At 32.0% G+C, this 16,085-nt stretch overlaps 2 protein-coding genes across 3 annotated transcripts; both read left to right on the forward strand.

Moving 5' to 3' along the window:
- The first annotated feature begins 882 nt into the window (after positions 1-882).
- Positions 883-7,049, forward strand: LOC129287907 (uncharacterized). Its single transcript, XM_054924189.1, is given in 12 exon segments — positions 883-1,001; positions 2,224-2,399; positions 2,612-2,793; positions 2,887-3,040; positions 3,043-3,482; positions 3,561-3,638; positions 3,984-4,308; positions 4,395-4,594; positions 4,979-5,055; positions 5,904-6,005; positions 6,457-6,643; positions 6,734-7,049. Coding segments are annotated over 11 exon segments (2,010 nt in total). The 5' UTR covers positions 883-1,001; position 2,224; the 3' UTR covers positions 6,824-7,049.
- Positions 7,050-13,515: 6,466 nt separating this feature from the next.
- On the forward strand, positions 13,516-15,654 carry LOC129288877 (uncharacterized). 2 transcript variants are annotated; one of them, XM_054925681.1, is made up of 2 exons: positions 13,516-13,743; positions 15,229-15,654. In XM_054925681.1, exons 1-2 carry the CDS (start codon positions 13,633-13,635, stop codon positions 15,496-15,498), a joined length of 381 nt encoding a protein of 126 aa, XP_054781656.1. In that variant the 5' UTR covers positions 13,516-13,632; the 3' UTR covers positions 15,499-15,654. The 2 variants fall into 2 exon arrangements, with proteins under 2 accessions (XP_054781656.1, XP_054781657.1); XM_054925682.1 differs by having other exon boundaries at positions 13,530-13,743; positions 15,271-15,654.
- The last annotated feature ends 431 nt before the right edge of the window (positions 15,655-16,085 follow it).

Genomic DNA, 16,085 nt, shown 5'->3' on the forward strand with positions numbered 1-16,085 from the left:
TATTTATTTTCACATGAATTTTACGTAATATGTAACAATATGGCTTGTTTTGTTTAATCTTGTTAAAAAAATAAAGCCACATATAAGTTTGAACCTGTCAGGATTTTTGTAAATGTAAAATAGTTGGCAAACAAAAATAAAAGAAAAAAATGCATAGCATCGGGCAGATAGTTTCAAATAATTTTTTTTCTCATAATTATTACTCCTTTTATTTTAAAATGCAAAGTATTGTTAACTCAATCTTGCTCTTAATAAAAATATTTGTTCCCTCCATTAAAAAATATAAAATATTTTTAACTGAATCTCACTTTTAATAAATAGTTAGTTACTTTTAAATTAACTTTATCTTTTTATATTTACTCATATTAAATATTTTATAATAAATATAAAGTCATTATCAATAGAAATACTTTTAAAAAAAGACAATAATTACACTTAAAAAATTAAAAATGCTTTATATTTTTTAATGGAGGGAGCATTTGTTTTCAAATTAGCATCATTTTTATATTTATTTTTATTTAATATAATATTTTATTTTAAAATAAATATAAAATAATTTATTTATTTATTATAAACACTTTTTAAAAATATATTAATTATATTTTAAAATATTAAAAATATCTTTCACTCTTTAGCTTCCAACCCTTAAAAAATGCAAATGTTTTTGAAGGGAGGAAGTATGAGTAACTAATTAAAGAAGCCTATGGTATATTCATTTGCTATATTATATGTGAAAATTACATTCAAATCTTACCTAACATAATTAATTACTTTTAAGTTGACAGACTTAAAAGAATAACAATTGTTGATAATTAAATTTAGGAGAATGACGGCAGTTTTCAATCAACCTAAAAATAATTGATTATATCGGGCGGGATTGAAAGCAATTTTCCCACGTTATATACGCTGTTTGCTCCGTACCTCCGTTTGCATTTGGCGCTGGTTAGTGGTTTGTGTTCTTACGACGAACCTCCTACTATCTCAAGCCTCAACTTAGCAGAGTACTTTTCTTTTTTCAAACTCACATTCTCTGCCATTTCTTTTGCATACTCTGTTAATCATCTCTGTATTCTAGGAATTATGGGCAAGCAAAATGCTGAATCTTTATTATAGTTTTTTATATATTTATTTTAAGCGCAATGAACTCTTAGTTTTTGAAAATTTCTGGTGATTTCTGCGCTTATGAGTCTTAGGGTTCAAGATCATTTGCTCAGTTACGAATTTTTGAGTTCGTCTTTTTTTTTCCCGGGTTGTCATCTGTCTCGTCTCTTTCAATTCATATTCCGACAGGCGTTCTTCTTTGTTATGCCTTTCAGCAGAATACCAGAACTTTTTTCTTTTTCAAGAACTGGCATTCTTTGTTTTTTTTTTCTTGATAAATTGAAGAACTAGCTTTCTAAACCCTTGTTATTCGGCCATAAATGGAAATGAATGGGTCCTCTGAATCGGAATGTTTTCCAGGATCACTTTGCGATTATGGATAAACTTCCCTGCCGGAAATTTCATCGTGGCATTGACATTATTATTATTATTTTATTGCTAATCAGAATCATATACTTTTATATTTGTTAATTTTATTGGGACATGTGCTAGACTCAATACTGTCTTGCGGACTTGAAGTTAATGCTTAAAGTTTGTAAGCGTTTATCTTACCCATCCTTTTTCCCTTTATTTTGGTTTTAAGTTCCTATTCTATGTATTGGTAAATCTCAAAAATGTGATGTTAACATTGATTGGTTTGATTCTCTTTTGAGTTCATATCACACACTTTCTTTACGCTTCTTGTCTTAACAGTTTGTGTATGCAAAAATGGTCAGGGATCATATTCTAGAATTTTGATGTCATTTTTTTGTTTTTTGAGTTACTGTATTTGTATGTTATCTCAATCCATTTTCGTTGAAGTCTTCAAAATATTCAACTTTTATAATGGAATTTTTCTGAATTGCATGCATACTATGATTCCCTCAAATTTTACCCAGAAAAGGACCTTTTTCATAACTTACAATAGGGGAAAAAGCAAACCTGTTGCAGTAGCTATTTGTTTCGAGGGGCGGGAACGCTTGCATGCTATTTGCTTTTACGTTTTCCATTTAGTATTGGGGGGTACTTTGGCACATTTTGAAAGTTTTGATCATTTGATGGATACATGATCAGCATATTGATAAATTATATTTCTTTGAGGTTTGTTTCTTTCTTTCTTTGAGTTATCCCCTTTTATATTAGGATGGGGGCAGGAAGGGAAACGCAAACATTCTATCTCAGCGGGACTCAATCTCTGGCTCCGAATTCACTTGTCAGTTCTGTATGTGGCAGAAATTTGAAAAAAGATCAACTTGGTGGTGTAATATTTGGTTGCAAGACTGCTACCATAAAAGAATGTTTATCTAAACAGCTCTTTGGTTAGTCTTTTGCATTTGATTGCTTTTTCAGAAGTTCTTGGAATAGCTATTGTAGGATGCGAAAAAACACTAAAAGTGGTATTTTTTGCGTGCACATTACAAGTCTCCATCCTTTATGAGATGTAACGCAGATATGTTTCAAACAAACTACAAAACAATGAAAACATCATTGTGCTTAAGGAATTTATACTTGGGTTTTAACTTTTTCTCAGGCTTACCAGCTCAACACTTCTCTTATGTGAAGAATATTGAACCTGGGCTGCCTCTCTTTCTGTTCAACTATAGTGACAGGAAGCTTCATGGAATCTTTGAGGCGGCTAGCAAGGGGAAAATGTCTATAGACCCTTATGGATGGACTGCTAATGGCTCAGAGAGAACACAGTATCCTGCACAGGTTAATATATACCTGCTAAACTCTTGATTGATTTAGCTCTACTTCTATTGTGTGTGATCTTGGTCATGATTGACGTTTGTATTAATGTTTAAGGTGCAAGTTTGTATCCGGCTTCAGTGCCAGCCACTGTCTGAAGATACATTCAGGAAAGTAATTGCTGACAATTACTACCATGGCAATCGCTTCTGGTTTGAGCTAGACCATGGACAAGCTAGCAAGCTTATTTCCTTGCTAGCATCTTCAGCCATTGGCCGGGTACTTATATACCACAGAATACAATGAAGTGGGGAACTGTATCTCAATCTCTTCCATCGCATGAAACTTCAGTTAAAGATGAAGTATTTGAAAAACAAACATCAAAAGTAGAACATTCTACTCAATCAACTAGCAGATATCATTCTCCTGGAGTTGCTTCTTCCTTGGATGCTGATAGGGATATCCAGCAGTTGGATTATCATGGGGTATCAAAGGAAGCAGAACAGGATGAAAAATCCCTTATACTCATGAGACTAAAAGAATTGGCTTTGAATCGTAAAAGTCAAAACATTTCTTTGTCAGACAACGTGAAAGGCACTCCTGATGTGAATAACATGAACTCTGCTGAGAAGGGTTGTCTAGAGGCATCAACTGATTTGGAGAAGGAAGAGTGTCCTAGTCCTCCATTTGAGTATCATGACATCATAGCCCAGGTAGTTGAATGTGTTTGATGGAAATAGCTAAACCCTTAATTCTTCTCTTCCAGCAATTAACTTCTGGTGCATTTTCAGTTGATGCAAGAGGTCAAAGAATTGACAGCTTTCAAGGAAACACAAACTCAGAAGTGTCATTATCTAGAGCAGAAGCTGGTACTCTTTATTTTGTTGTTTATGCTTGCTAAATCATGTCACATCTCTTAACTGTTTTCCCATCCATAGCATCTTTAATTTATGTTGCTTGCATGTATTCAAATGTCCATGGTATTCATCTGACTTGACTATATCTGAAATTCTTCAGCCTGTTTCATCTATGTATTCTTGTTAAGTAATTATCACTACATTGAAAATAGGGTTCGGCTACTGTGTGAAGTCCTAAAATTTGTAGATTAGGCACTTGCAGCCTTAATTGTTACTCATTATATCCTGTTCTTAGACATTCATATTTATGTATCATGCCATGGAATTTTTGGTCAATTTCTATTTATGTCATTCTAGGTCATGGCAGAATTGGAAATTCACCATCTAAAAGACCGCTGTACAATATTAGAATCTGCATGTAATCTTTCTCTGGAGCATGATGACAAGACAATCATTCAGCCTTCTGATCATCAGCATTTAGACCTTAAAGAGTCATTGTTTTTAATAGGAGGCTATGATGGAGAATCATCCTTAGCATCTATGGATTTGTATTGTCCTTCCCTGAACGTGATGAAATCTCTGAGGCCCATGAGCTCAGTTCGCTCCTATGCTTCAGCTGTGCAGTTGAATGGGGAGCTTTATGTGTTTGGTGGTGGAAATGGCTGTATTTGGTATGACACAGGTACAATATCTTCCTGAATTTACCATTTACATTTCAACATTTAGCTGGAATGAAGTGTTTGATATTTCCATATCTTGTTGATGTAGTCGAGTCATACAGTCCAATTAGTGACAAGTGGACCTCGTGCCCATCTTTAAATCAGAAGAAAGGAAGTCTCGCTGGAGCTGGTTTAAGCAACAAAATATTTGCCATTGGTGGAGGCAATGGAATTGACTGTTATTCAGAAGTTGAGATGCTTGATTTAGACATAGGAAGATGGATCTATGTTCGTTCAATGCTAGAGAAGGTAATGTATATTACCTTGTCTGTAATACATGATATACAATCTGATGCTAGAGAAGCTATGATAATGCATTACTTCAAAAGACCTGAGGGTTTGCGTTCAACTTGTGCTTTGAGGCTAGCTTCTCAAAATGCCAGTCTGTAACAAATATTTGATTACAATTGATTTACTTTTATGAATTGCTTTTGTTAGCTGTTTTCCACTGGACATGGAAGCAATATGGTTGGTCTCATGCTTTTAATTCTTTTGTACATTAGACACTTTAGAATATGAAGTCACAGATCTGCGTGACCTAGTCTCTTTAGACATTAGGCCTTTTGGTTTACTTGTTTATGAAAAGCATCCAAATCAATCATTGAACTCAGGACTGTGCTTTTACATTTTCAGAGGTTTGCTCTTGCTGCAGTGGAATCCAATGGTGTTATTTACGTCACTGGTGGATTTGATGGGAATGACTATTTGCAGTAAGATTTATGGCTTTATCTCCTTCAACTTAATCAGTTCATTGATATCAAAGACCCCTATTTATAAGCACTAGCAGGACCTGTCCATATAGGTGTCCATTACCAATAAAATATCTGCATGACACTCCTACTAATACATGCATTATGATCCCTATGTTTAGAAGATCTATGATCTTTCTCATATTTATCACATGTTGAGCTTTGCTGGAATTTATGTGTTACTGTTTTTCTGGTGAACTTGTCGGTGTGTGGATGTATTACTGTTTATTGTACATAACAATCTTGCCACTAAGCTGTATGCTTGGTTGATTTAATTTAAGTTGATAAATGTTATCAGAGAAAATGTCTATACTATTCCTTATCAGCCAAGTCTTTGTCTAGAAAATTGTTGTCGACTTGACTTGATTAAATCATAAAACTAGGGAACAAACTGGCTTGAAAGAATGATGACAGTGGCATTTCACAGTTCTCAACCATGTTTTCTTTTGATCCATGGAATAATAATGTCCTGTTGAGTGGGTTTTTGTTCTGATTGTTGATCTGACATTCTTATTTCCATCAGATAGTTGTCTTCTCAAATTCTACTAGAAGGCAGCATAAAATAGAGTTGATTTGTACTTTAGAATCTCTGTAGGATTTTAATACTCTGCTCCGACCTTCTGAATATGATTTGATCTTGATTTGATCTGAATTGAGAAATGCACCTATCTCATTTTCTTTCTGGGTACATTTCTCATGTCCTTTCTAGATAACACTTTTCCATGTGCCAAACATTGCCTAAGAGTATTTATGTTCAATTTTACATTTATATCTGAATTAATGGGAGTGGCACTTCAAACTTTCTTTAGGTCTGCTGAAAGATATGACCCTAGGGAATATCATTGGACCAAAATAGCAAACATGAATGCAAAGCGGGGCTGCCACTCGTTGGTTGCCCTAAATGAAAAGTTGTGAGTTCAACTTCTCCTTTTCCTTCTCTGATTTTCTTCATTGTTTATCTTAATGATGCTGAGACTTGGGCTAGCGTCCTTCATTGTAAATTATGAGTTGAACTTGAATTGGTTTACCCTCCCAGTACAATTTATGTTGACCACATCCGCGGCATGATTTTGAAAAGCATGTGGGAAGAATTGGATGCAATGTCTTGAGAAGCCAAATTGTCGTTCTTAAGTTGCTTGAAGTAATTTTAACAGGAGATTTCTTGTTTCTATAAGTATGTAGTACTTGTTTGGGGTGCTCTCAACATATCTGCCAATGACTGTCAAAAAACTTCGTGATCACTAACAGGGTCAAAACACTATACAAAGTATTGCTGGTGTGGCTGCGGATTTTACTTTCCTTTTCAAAACATCCAAGCTTAACTGATACATGCATCACTTAAATTCTAACATTTACGTGTAGGTATGCTCTAGGTGGCTTTGATGGAGACGCAATGGTTCCCACTGTTGAGGTTTTTGATCCCCGACTTGAGACATGGATGATGGTGGAGCCCATGAATCATCCTAGGGGGTATTCTGCTGCCACAGTTGTCAATGATTCAATTTATGTGATTGGGGGAGTTAAATTTGGTGAGAACATCTTAGATAATGTAAGTATAACAGTTTTTTTTTAAATATTCTAGTATGGTGATATATTAGATGTAGCTTCATGTTTATATATCTTAAAACTCAAATGACAGGTTGAGAATTATAAGGAAGGTCAGGGATGGCAAGAAATTTGCAAATCAGTCGTTGGCAAAAGGTGTTTCTTGTCAGCTATTGCCCTGTAGTCAATGAGGCACTCAAGGTTGTTCAGACTGTATAGAGAATGCACATTACTAACATGATCTTTTTGATGCTCTTGCTCTTCATTATTCATCAGAGCGATTGCTTTATATATATTGTTTGTAAGTTTCTGGATAGGCCGATAGGTGTAGATTTTGCTTGACATAATGTCATTGGGATTTTACAAAGAAACTTTTAACTTAATATAAAGAGTAAGCTAGCATTCGGGTAGTTGATCATTGCATTCTCCATAGTTATAACTGATGTTGCTTTTAAATTTTGGTGGTTGACAAGTTTCACTTGGTCACTTCAAGTCAACTCAATCTGGTGCTGTCAATGTTGCTTACAGTTTTCCACCTAATTGGGCACAGGGAATTTATTGTAGTACGGGTGTTTATAAGTTATAACAAGAATCGCCCTTGGGATGCCAAGTGCTATAAAAAATTTAAAAACTATCCGCATGCCAGATATACTCCCGTCAAATATTCATGGTTTTAATAAAATGTTAGTTAAAACTTTAAATTTTTTTTTTTACAAAATTTACATATTTTTAATTTTTCTTTATCAAATACTCGGTATGAGTGTTTTAATAATAATAATTAAAATTTTAATGTATTATTTTTTCACAAAAAATAAAAATAGGAGTATAATTGAAAAAATAATTATAAAAGTTACTTAATGTTTTATATTTTGAATTAAGTAAAACTTCTAAAAGATATCCTATATTATGATATGAAAATAGTAATTATTAATTAGTATGTAAGACACATGGAAAGGAACCTGAAGTTAAAGATCAATGGTGCTTGCACTATTTTTATTAGACTCAGGCCTAGCTCCAACCAATTAAAATCACATGAATATTTATATTTTTTGTGAGAGAACTTAAAAACTAGTTTCTTAATTCTGTTCAATGTTTAGTCAATTAGAAACTGTTGTGATATGGAGTTAGCCACGACCTACGAATCTGGATTTGGATTAGGACATTCAGCTTAAGTTACATCTAAAATAATAACAAATGTCAAATATTGTAAATCTAAATATCATATGTTCTATCATCAAGTAATTGGGTGAGAGGATGAGATATATTTCTCTACATTTACTTCATGTCTTGCCCTCAATGTTATTTCTTTTTTTAATCAAAATGAGGACTGCATTAAAACAGTAGTAAATATTATAGATTAATGTTAATCATTGTCTCATCATTCTCCACCTCCAAGGGCAGAACTTGTGAATGATCACAGAAACAAAAAGGCCTATCTAAAAGATGCGAATATCTAGCTAGAGCATTAGTTTGTCCTACATTTTCTCTAAAAGCATGTTGAAGCTTAAGTTTCCAGTCACCATCTGGCATCACCGATAAAAGATGCACTCTTATCATTTTATATTAAATTGACATTTATTTAAATTTCCTGCTAAACTGGCACCTGTTAATACTTGCTAAGTGTAATTTTAAATGTAAGGAAACAGACGTGAAAACAAGTAAACAAATAAGGTTTCGTTCAATTTTGTTATTTTCTAATTCATAATAATTCAGCAATGCACTAAGAGTAATTATTTGTTTTGGTTATAGGTCTGGTTTTCAATCAAAACAAGAGGATATCACGACAACTACCAACACGAGATGTTTTCCTAAGCCCAAAAAAAAAAAAAATTTGATAACATAAACCAAAAAAATCTTCAATGCATCGTTTATAATTTTAAGAGCGTGTTTAGAATTTCTATTCATAATATATTTTTTAAGTTATCAGTTAATGGTGGTGAACGACAAGTTTGAAAATGCAAGTGAACGACTAAATGCACATTCAATGCATAAGGATGGCAATTAGTTAACTAGGCGGCATTATAGGATTGAAATTATAAAAAAATATGAAAAATCACAGACTTCTGATATACGTGAAAAAGTATATGTTATTTATATATAGAACGGCCCTACATCTTTCTTCCCACAATATGAGGACACAAATCATGATCTATAACCATTAGGCAATCATTTTTAGATAATAATTTTAGTTCCTAAATTTTCCTAGAATATCTAGTTAGTCCTCAATCTTTGATTCAGTTCTTTTAGTTTATTAAATTAAGAAATTATAAAAGTACTGAGTTGGATTGAGCTAAAAAAATAAAGATTGAATTGCTTTCGAATTAAAAAATTATAAAGATTGAATTGTTTTAAATTAAAGTTTTGAATTGATAATTAAGAAAAAAAATTAAAAACTACAAGTTATATATTTTGTCATATTTTGTTATAGAATATTTAGAAAGGCCACTGGAACATTAACTAGAGCTAGAATATATCATAACATCAGTCAATGAATTAACATATTATCAATATTGAATGTGTGTGTATTTACATGAAATAAAACTGTTAAATTATTAAAGTGTGAGTGGACATAAAACAATATAAAAATTCACATCAGATAAAGTTGACTTTAATAATTAATATATAATGAAGATGAAAGACTATCTTGAGCCTTAAATTTTAAGTTAAGATGTGATATTTTTCTTACTGTTTTTGTTTATCTCTTCTCTCCCCCCATTTTGGGCAATCTCCTTGTTCAGGGCAATATCTCCCCAAATTTAAACCATAAAGCTTGGAACAAAATTTCTTTGTGGCGAAGGCAAGCGATATATTGAAAGGGGAAGGAAACATGGGAGTCGCTTTCATTGGGGGATGATTCGCACAGTCATACACTTTTTGAACGTGGAAACTCTTCTTATTGTGACTTTGCTACCGTTCAATTTGCAATTCTCAATCCCACCCAAGTCTCTGGTCTTAGGTCTTTATATTTTATTTCTTATATGTAATTATTTCTCATTTTAAAAAATGCAGTGGGCCTAGAGAGGATTTGACAAGCAACCAACACACCCATTTTCATTAATAGATGGGTCCTCGAAATGATGTATAAGAGATCATATTCAATTGTATGACCAATTATGGGACCATCACTTCTATTTTGAACACATATTACACATATTTGCATTCTCCAGCACCATCGACATTTCTTTCTATCTTGTACCATCCTAAAGTGAGAATCTTGATGTAGATAATCTTGCCAATGTCAGCTTATATATGTAGTATGGCAAAAAATATTTAAGCTATCTTTAGTGGTGACATTAATTTCATAAGTGGCAATTGAAACTTTGTTCATCATCAAGAAAAAGCTGTCTTACTTGATTAGATGTGGATTAGTGAGAGTTTAAGGAGGTTTCCGAATGTCGAGTGATTTACTGAAGAAAACAAACAAGAAGAGAAGAGGAGAAGAGGAGAAAAAATTGGTGGGATGCATGATGGAAGGATGGAATGAGATGAATGAATGTGGAAGTGTCAGAATTTGTGGGAAATGATGGATCATACATAATGGCCATGGCACTCATTTGTAATGGTGGGATCTCTGCATGTGTGCCATTCCTCAATGCTCAATTTACACACGTCTCCTCATAAATTGGGACTAGAATTGTTTTCCACTCAACACCCACAATATTTTGTTTTTCCCCCCACTAAAATTATTTATGAAAAATAAAAATTCTTCGATTTTAAATTATAAGACATTTTTAGATAAAATTTTATATGCTAATAAACCTCATTAAATAAACTTAATAGCCTTATCTTTTCAAAACAAAAATATAAACTTTTTAAAATATCCATCATTTAATATATTGAAAAAAGAAGTGATGAAATTAATTATAAAAAAAACGGGTAATATTGAAATTGATGCATTTAATGAAACTTTAATTTACTCAAAATATTTTATATTTTGGGATGAAGAAACTCCTTTAAAAGTGCCCTGTAATTTGGAATAGAGGGAGTATTTCCTAAAATTTGTGCCAACAAAAAAAGGAAAAATTATCAAAAGTCCTCATCCCTTTTAAGTTAGATAAATAATTAGCCACATAAATACTTTCTAATTTACAATGTATGTAGTGGCGGAGCCAAGATTCAAAGCCAAAAATGTGAAATAACTTAATAAAAAATTAATATTTTTTAAAAGATAATAATTATATTATAGGAATAAAATTATAGTAGCATAAATATATTGATTATCATTTTTTTTTAAAAAATTATATTGAAGATATGATCTTTTATATAAAAATGCTCTTTATATTGTATATAAATTATTAAAATATATTAATTTAATAAATTTTTGAATTTAAATATTTTTTATTTAATTTAAAGAGGTGTAAAATATTAAGAGTAAAGGTTACATAGTTGTAATCACGAAGCTCCGCCATTTGAATGTATGAATATTGTTTGGGCAAGTTGTCAGCGGAGCAGGAGCTAATAAAGTTGGGGAAGGCGGTATAATATTTGTATACAAGGTGGAGAGCTATATGATCACAGCACATTTCATTAGTCACCCACGTGACAAATATGATATATTATTTAAATACGAGGAAAAGTCAGACATTGTAAGCTGAAGCATACGTCTAGGATGATGAGTGAAGAGAGAAATTAAACTAAAATCCATATTTTTTATAGTAATTTTCATGACTTTAACTAAACATTGTGTGTGTTTAGTTTTTAATTTGTTAAAAGTAAATTTAATAAAAATTTATTTAGTAAAAGTTAATTTAATAAAAGTTAATTGTTACGATGAAATTTATGTTTAATATATTTTTTTAAATACTTTTTAATATATAATGACTAAAAAGAATATTGATTTATAATAATTTGTAATTTTTATTGTATAAATATAATATATTAGAAATGTTTAAAAAAAGTGAACAAATTTAAAAACATAAAATTTTAAAAAATATTGATTACTTTAAATTTTAAATTTAAAAATAAATAAAATTCTCCTAATTGGTATTTCATTTAAATTAATTTTATAACAAATAGACAATGATATTTTATTGTAACTTATACTAATATTTTAAAAGTTTAAAGTTTGAAACCTTCTTAGCAATAGGTTGATTTTATTTTGTTTTAATAATGAAGAAATGATCAAAGATGCCCATATCTTTTATGTTGTAAAATAAAAATTTTGGGAACTTTTCTATAATTTTTTCAATTGTTCTTTGTTCAGATTTTTTTCCCTTATGTGAAGAGCAAGCATCGTTCAGCGTCTTCCTTTTCCTTCTTTCCATCGACAACAATCTTCCTCCTTTTTCCTTCTCTTTTTGTTAAACATCGTTAAGCTTCCTCCTTCTCTAGTTAGCTTGCCGTCAATAGGTACATCATCCCCATCTGGAGCCGTTGCGAAGTTCTACTGTGTGTCATCTCTGTTGCTAGATCAGGAGCTTGGAGACGGAAGAATGGATAGAGTTAGATTTGTGATCAAATGGCAGGGGAGAGATAGAGGAGAGAAGGACGAGAAGCACTAGAGATATGAAGGAGAGACGGCGGAGTGAGACGAGCAACACACACAAAAGAGAGAATGAAGATGAGTTCTGAAACACGTACATTAGCTCAAGTAGGAGGATAAGACAAACATTAGGAGAGGGATATCATGGTTATTTTAAAATAATAAGTATCATTAATAATGCATTTTCTTTCAGTTCACGTTTCAAAAGCTACTCTTACGATCTTTTAAAATTTTCCCATTTCAGCCCATTCAAAAAGCACATTTGAAAAGTCAATTTTATATCATAAAAAATTCTCAAACAATATTTAATTTCATAAAGTGAAAAATAACTTTTTAATGTTAAAAGTGGAGAAACCAAATGCATTTATCAAAAGTTATATATCTCCACTTTCCTCTCATATTTGTGAATGAATATAATTAACTGTTATAAAGTGAGAGACTTTAATTCTTATGTGTGGTCGAGAAATAAAAAACGCATCATCTTCAATTAATGTACATATATAGAATTACAGAGTTACACACTTTTTTTTTGGGAAAAAATCTATGATAATATATATATATATATATATATATGATCATAAGCATGAGAATACAAAAATGTGCATTAACTTAATTATTTTAGATATTGCATAGAATTACTTATAGACTTAAATTATATCCATTAAATTTATTTTTAAGTTAAGGTGCATTTTTATCCCTAAATTATTTTACAAGGAGCATCAAGTATGTTGTGACAATTTTGTCTCTAAAATAATTAAAATATAACATATTTTCCTTTGACAGTAAATACCCCAACATTGACTGTTAAACATGCTGATCGAAACTTATGCAAGTGAGTTTGAAAATATACTACATTTAATTATGTTAAGGAAAAAATTACTATACAACAAATATTTTAATTAGGACATTAGGTGCTCCTTAGGAATAGTTGAGAGATAAAAATGCATTTTAATTCAGATTCATTAGCATGATGGGTGATATTTTCAGTTAAACTTAAATCTTAGTTAGCATTTTTAATAGTCAATATTGGGGTACTTAATATTAGAAGAAATAATGCTATATTTTAATTACTATAAAGGCAAAATTACCACGACAAATGGTTTATGACACTAGATGCTTTTTGAAAAATATTTAAGGATAAAAATGCATCTTACCCCTTTATTTTTTTAATCAATTACTGCTTGATAATTGTTAATTATTTCGGTTGAGTTGTCAATTGAACAATTCTAAATATAATGACTGCTTAAACGAGATGAAACTTCAAAATAATTTTATTATTTTATGAATTTTTTATATTAGATTGTTTATTGTGACCCAGAAGTAATAGTTATTTGGACAAAAACAAAAAGTAACGGGAAAAGGAGGGATAAGGTTGTGTCTCATCAAAAGCTTGACGATAAGAGGTGGAACTGTGGAAGAGCTGCTGGCATATAAATAGGAAGGAAAGGATCTGCGTGTGTGTGTGTGTGTGTTTACAGAGCCCACCTGCAGCAATCACTCATCCAAGCAACATGCCTTGCCTTTACATCACCACCAACGTTAACTTGGATCAACTCGACACCGATCCCATCTTTTCTGAAGCTACTCATGCTGTCTCCTCCATCATCGGAAAACCCAAACAGGTCTCTCTCCTCTTTCTTCTCATTGTTCTTAGATGTTTGTGCTTTTGATTTCAAGCTTATCAGATCTTATTTCTTTTATATGTGGTTGATACCAAGAATATCCTATCCATGCATATGACTTCCTTGATTATTCTCTGCAGAATATGGATTTGCATATTGTTAGGCAATAGATTACTTGGCTGTTTAGAAATTAATACACTTATCACTTTCTCTTTACTCTTACTATCTGCGCATAGATCTGCATTGAGAGATTCTTTATGATATTTACCCTGAGTGCCTGCATAGATCTGCATTACTTGACAAAATTGATGATATTATTCTCTCCTTATGCTTCATGCGCTTGATAATAATCAGACCAAACAGAAGCCAGTAAGTTGTCAAGAAGTTGGCTGTTGAGCGAGCAATAATGTGTGTGTCTGTTTGTGTGTAAATATAAGATAATATAATGTAAATAAAATCGGGACTATATAAACAAATAGAATAGGGGGAAAGTAAGTCCGTTGAATTGTGCAGAAGAAAACAACAGGTGATAGATACCCTACAGGTACGGCTTGAATTAATTAAAGGATTAAATGGTCAGTATACTTCCAAAATTTCTTCAATGCCTTAATTTTTCCTCCGTATCACAAGCTTACCAATTAATGGTGGGCACGTGCACTGCTTCTGCAAATTGCGCTTCAATTCAAGAGCACTAACTGGTGCACCACTAATAGTTAATTAGCAAGTGCTTTATGCATGATAGAAATAAAATATAATAAATAATTAAACAAGAATAGATGAGTCCTATAAATATTTTTATTATTTTCGTCACATCTTTTTATTTTAAAAATCACTATAAATTTGATTAGCCATTTGGGATTATCTCAAATGCTAAGGGTAATGAGGGAATGGTAAATGATCATGATTCAAAGTTCAAACCCAAGCCCTCCTAATAATATGTGATTGTATCTCGTTATTATATTCTTCGGTTGGTCGAGCGATCATCATCACATCATCTATATAAAATTGATAGTATTTATATTAGATCAAAGGCGCTTGCCTAGATGGTACTATATCATTTTAATTAATTAACCATGATATTTTAAATATTCATGCGTTAAATATAACAATTATAATATCAACCGTACACCCTACATCAAATCACATTTTAACTTTGTTGTATTCGGCAAATATATATTGTGATATTCAAGGCACTAAAAAGTTGTAAAATATAGCCGCATGATATACTAGATAATTGTGTAATGTATGTCCTAGTGGCACGAATGATGGATTCTATATCCCACTATATGTTTCCAGCTTTCGCTTACGGTGTACGATGTGAAGGGACTCTAGCCTCTTATTGGCTAAATTGATGATTTTGAAAAATTGTTATAATCACTGAATAACAATATTATGGTATCAAATACGATCTCTTAGCTTTATAAACAGTGCTTCTTCTTCCAAAATAGCCAAAAAGGTAATTTAAAATTCTGCATATATGAATAGGTAGTGTATTTATGTAACAAAAATGAATGGAACGTAGTGCAGTTTGTGATGGTGGTATTGAAAGGATCGGTGCCAATATCATTCGAAGGGAACAAGGAAGCAGCAGCATATGCTGAGATAGTGTCGATGGGAGGAATCAACTCTGAAGTGAAGAGGAAGCTCATCGCCACGCTTGGCTCCATCTTGCAGAACAAGCTTTCTATTCCCAGGACTCGCTTCTTTCTCAAGGTCTTCGACACTACTGTCTTTCGCAACGCCTCCAAACTCTGATTCACAAGCCACACCTAGGCATTCATCAAGTCATGTTTTCATCTGTGCTTACATTTTTTTCATGCTTGTTCACTTATATTCCTCCTGTTTCTTATCATTCATCTGTATTAATTATTGGCTTAATAATTAACAATCCACGACCACAACTGCGTATAACTCTTGACGCTTTGATTTATCAGCAGTGAATCTTTTTTGTAAAGCTAACGGAGAATACCTATGCATGTTCATGGACTAATTAAAGAAAAGACGGTATAGATTTTAAAAAATAGACATTTTGTATTCATAATATATTGACCAATTAAGAAGTCAACTATTATATAATTTAATAAATTAGGGTAATGGGTGGTCCTGGTCCTGGGACTAACTTTAACATGCATAAACAAAGGTACTTAAGAGCTTCCTAATATTTATGGAACAATTCATTTGTTTCACATTTTAGCCTTTAGGATTGAATCAGACGAAGCGTAGATGGAGAGCCACTTAATTCATTTTGTGATTAAACTAATAAGATTCTCAAAGGGAGCAGCCAGGAGAAGAAGAGCATGTCATGATTCTGTTTGCCACCATTTTATCCTCGCCATGACCTC

The sequence above is a fragment of the Prosopis cineraria genome, unplaced genomic scaffold (genome assembly GCF_029017545.1).
Source record: "Prosopis cineraria cultivar Desert tree isolate PC_DT_omini unplaced genomic scaffold, ASM2901754v1 PC12, whole genome shotgun sequence".
NCBI lineage: Eukaryota > Viridiplantae > Streptophyta > Magnoliopsida > Fabales > Fabaceae > Prosopis > Prosopis cineraria.

Bases quoted from the DNA above. Each gene is read 5' to 3' on its own strand.
- LOC129288877 (XM_054925681.1), top strand. From the start codon at position 13,633: ATGCCTTGCCTTTACATCACCACCAACGTTAACTTGGATCAACTCGAC. The intron at 13,744-15,228 runs GTCTCTCTCCTC...ATATATGAATAG, and splicing joins TCATCGGAAAACCCAAACAG to GTAGTGTATTTATGTAACAA.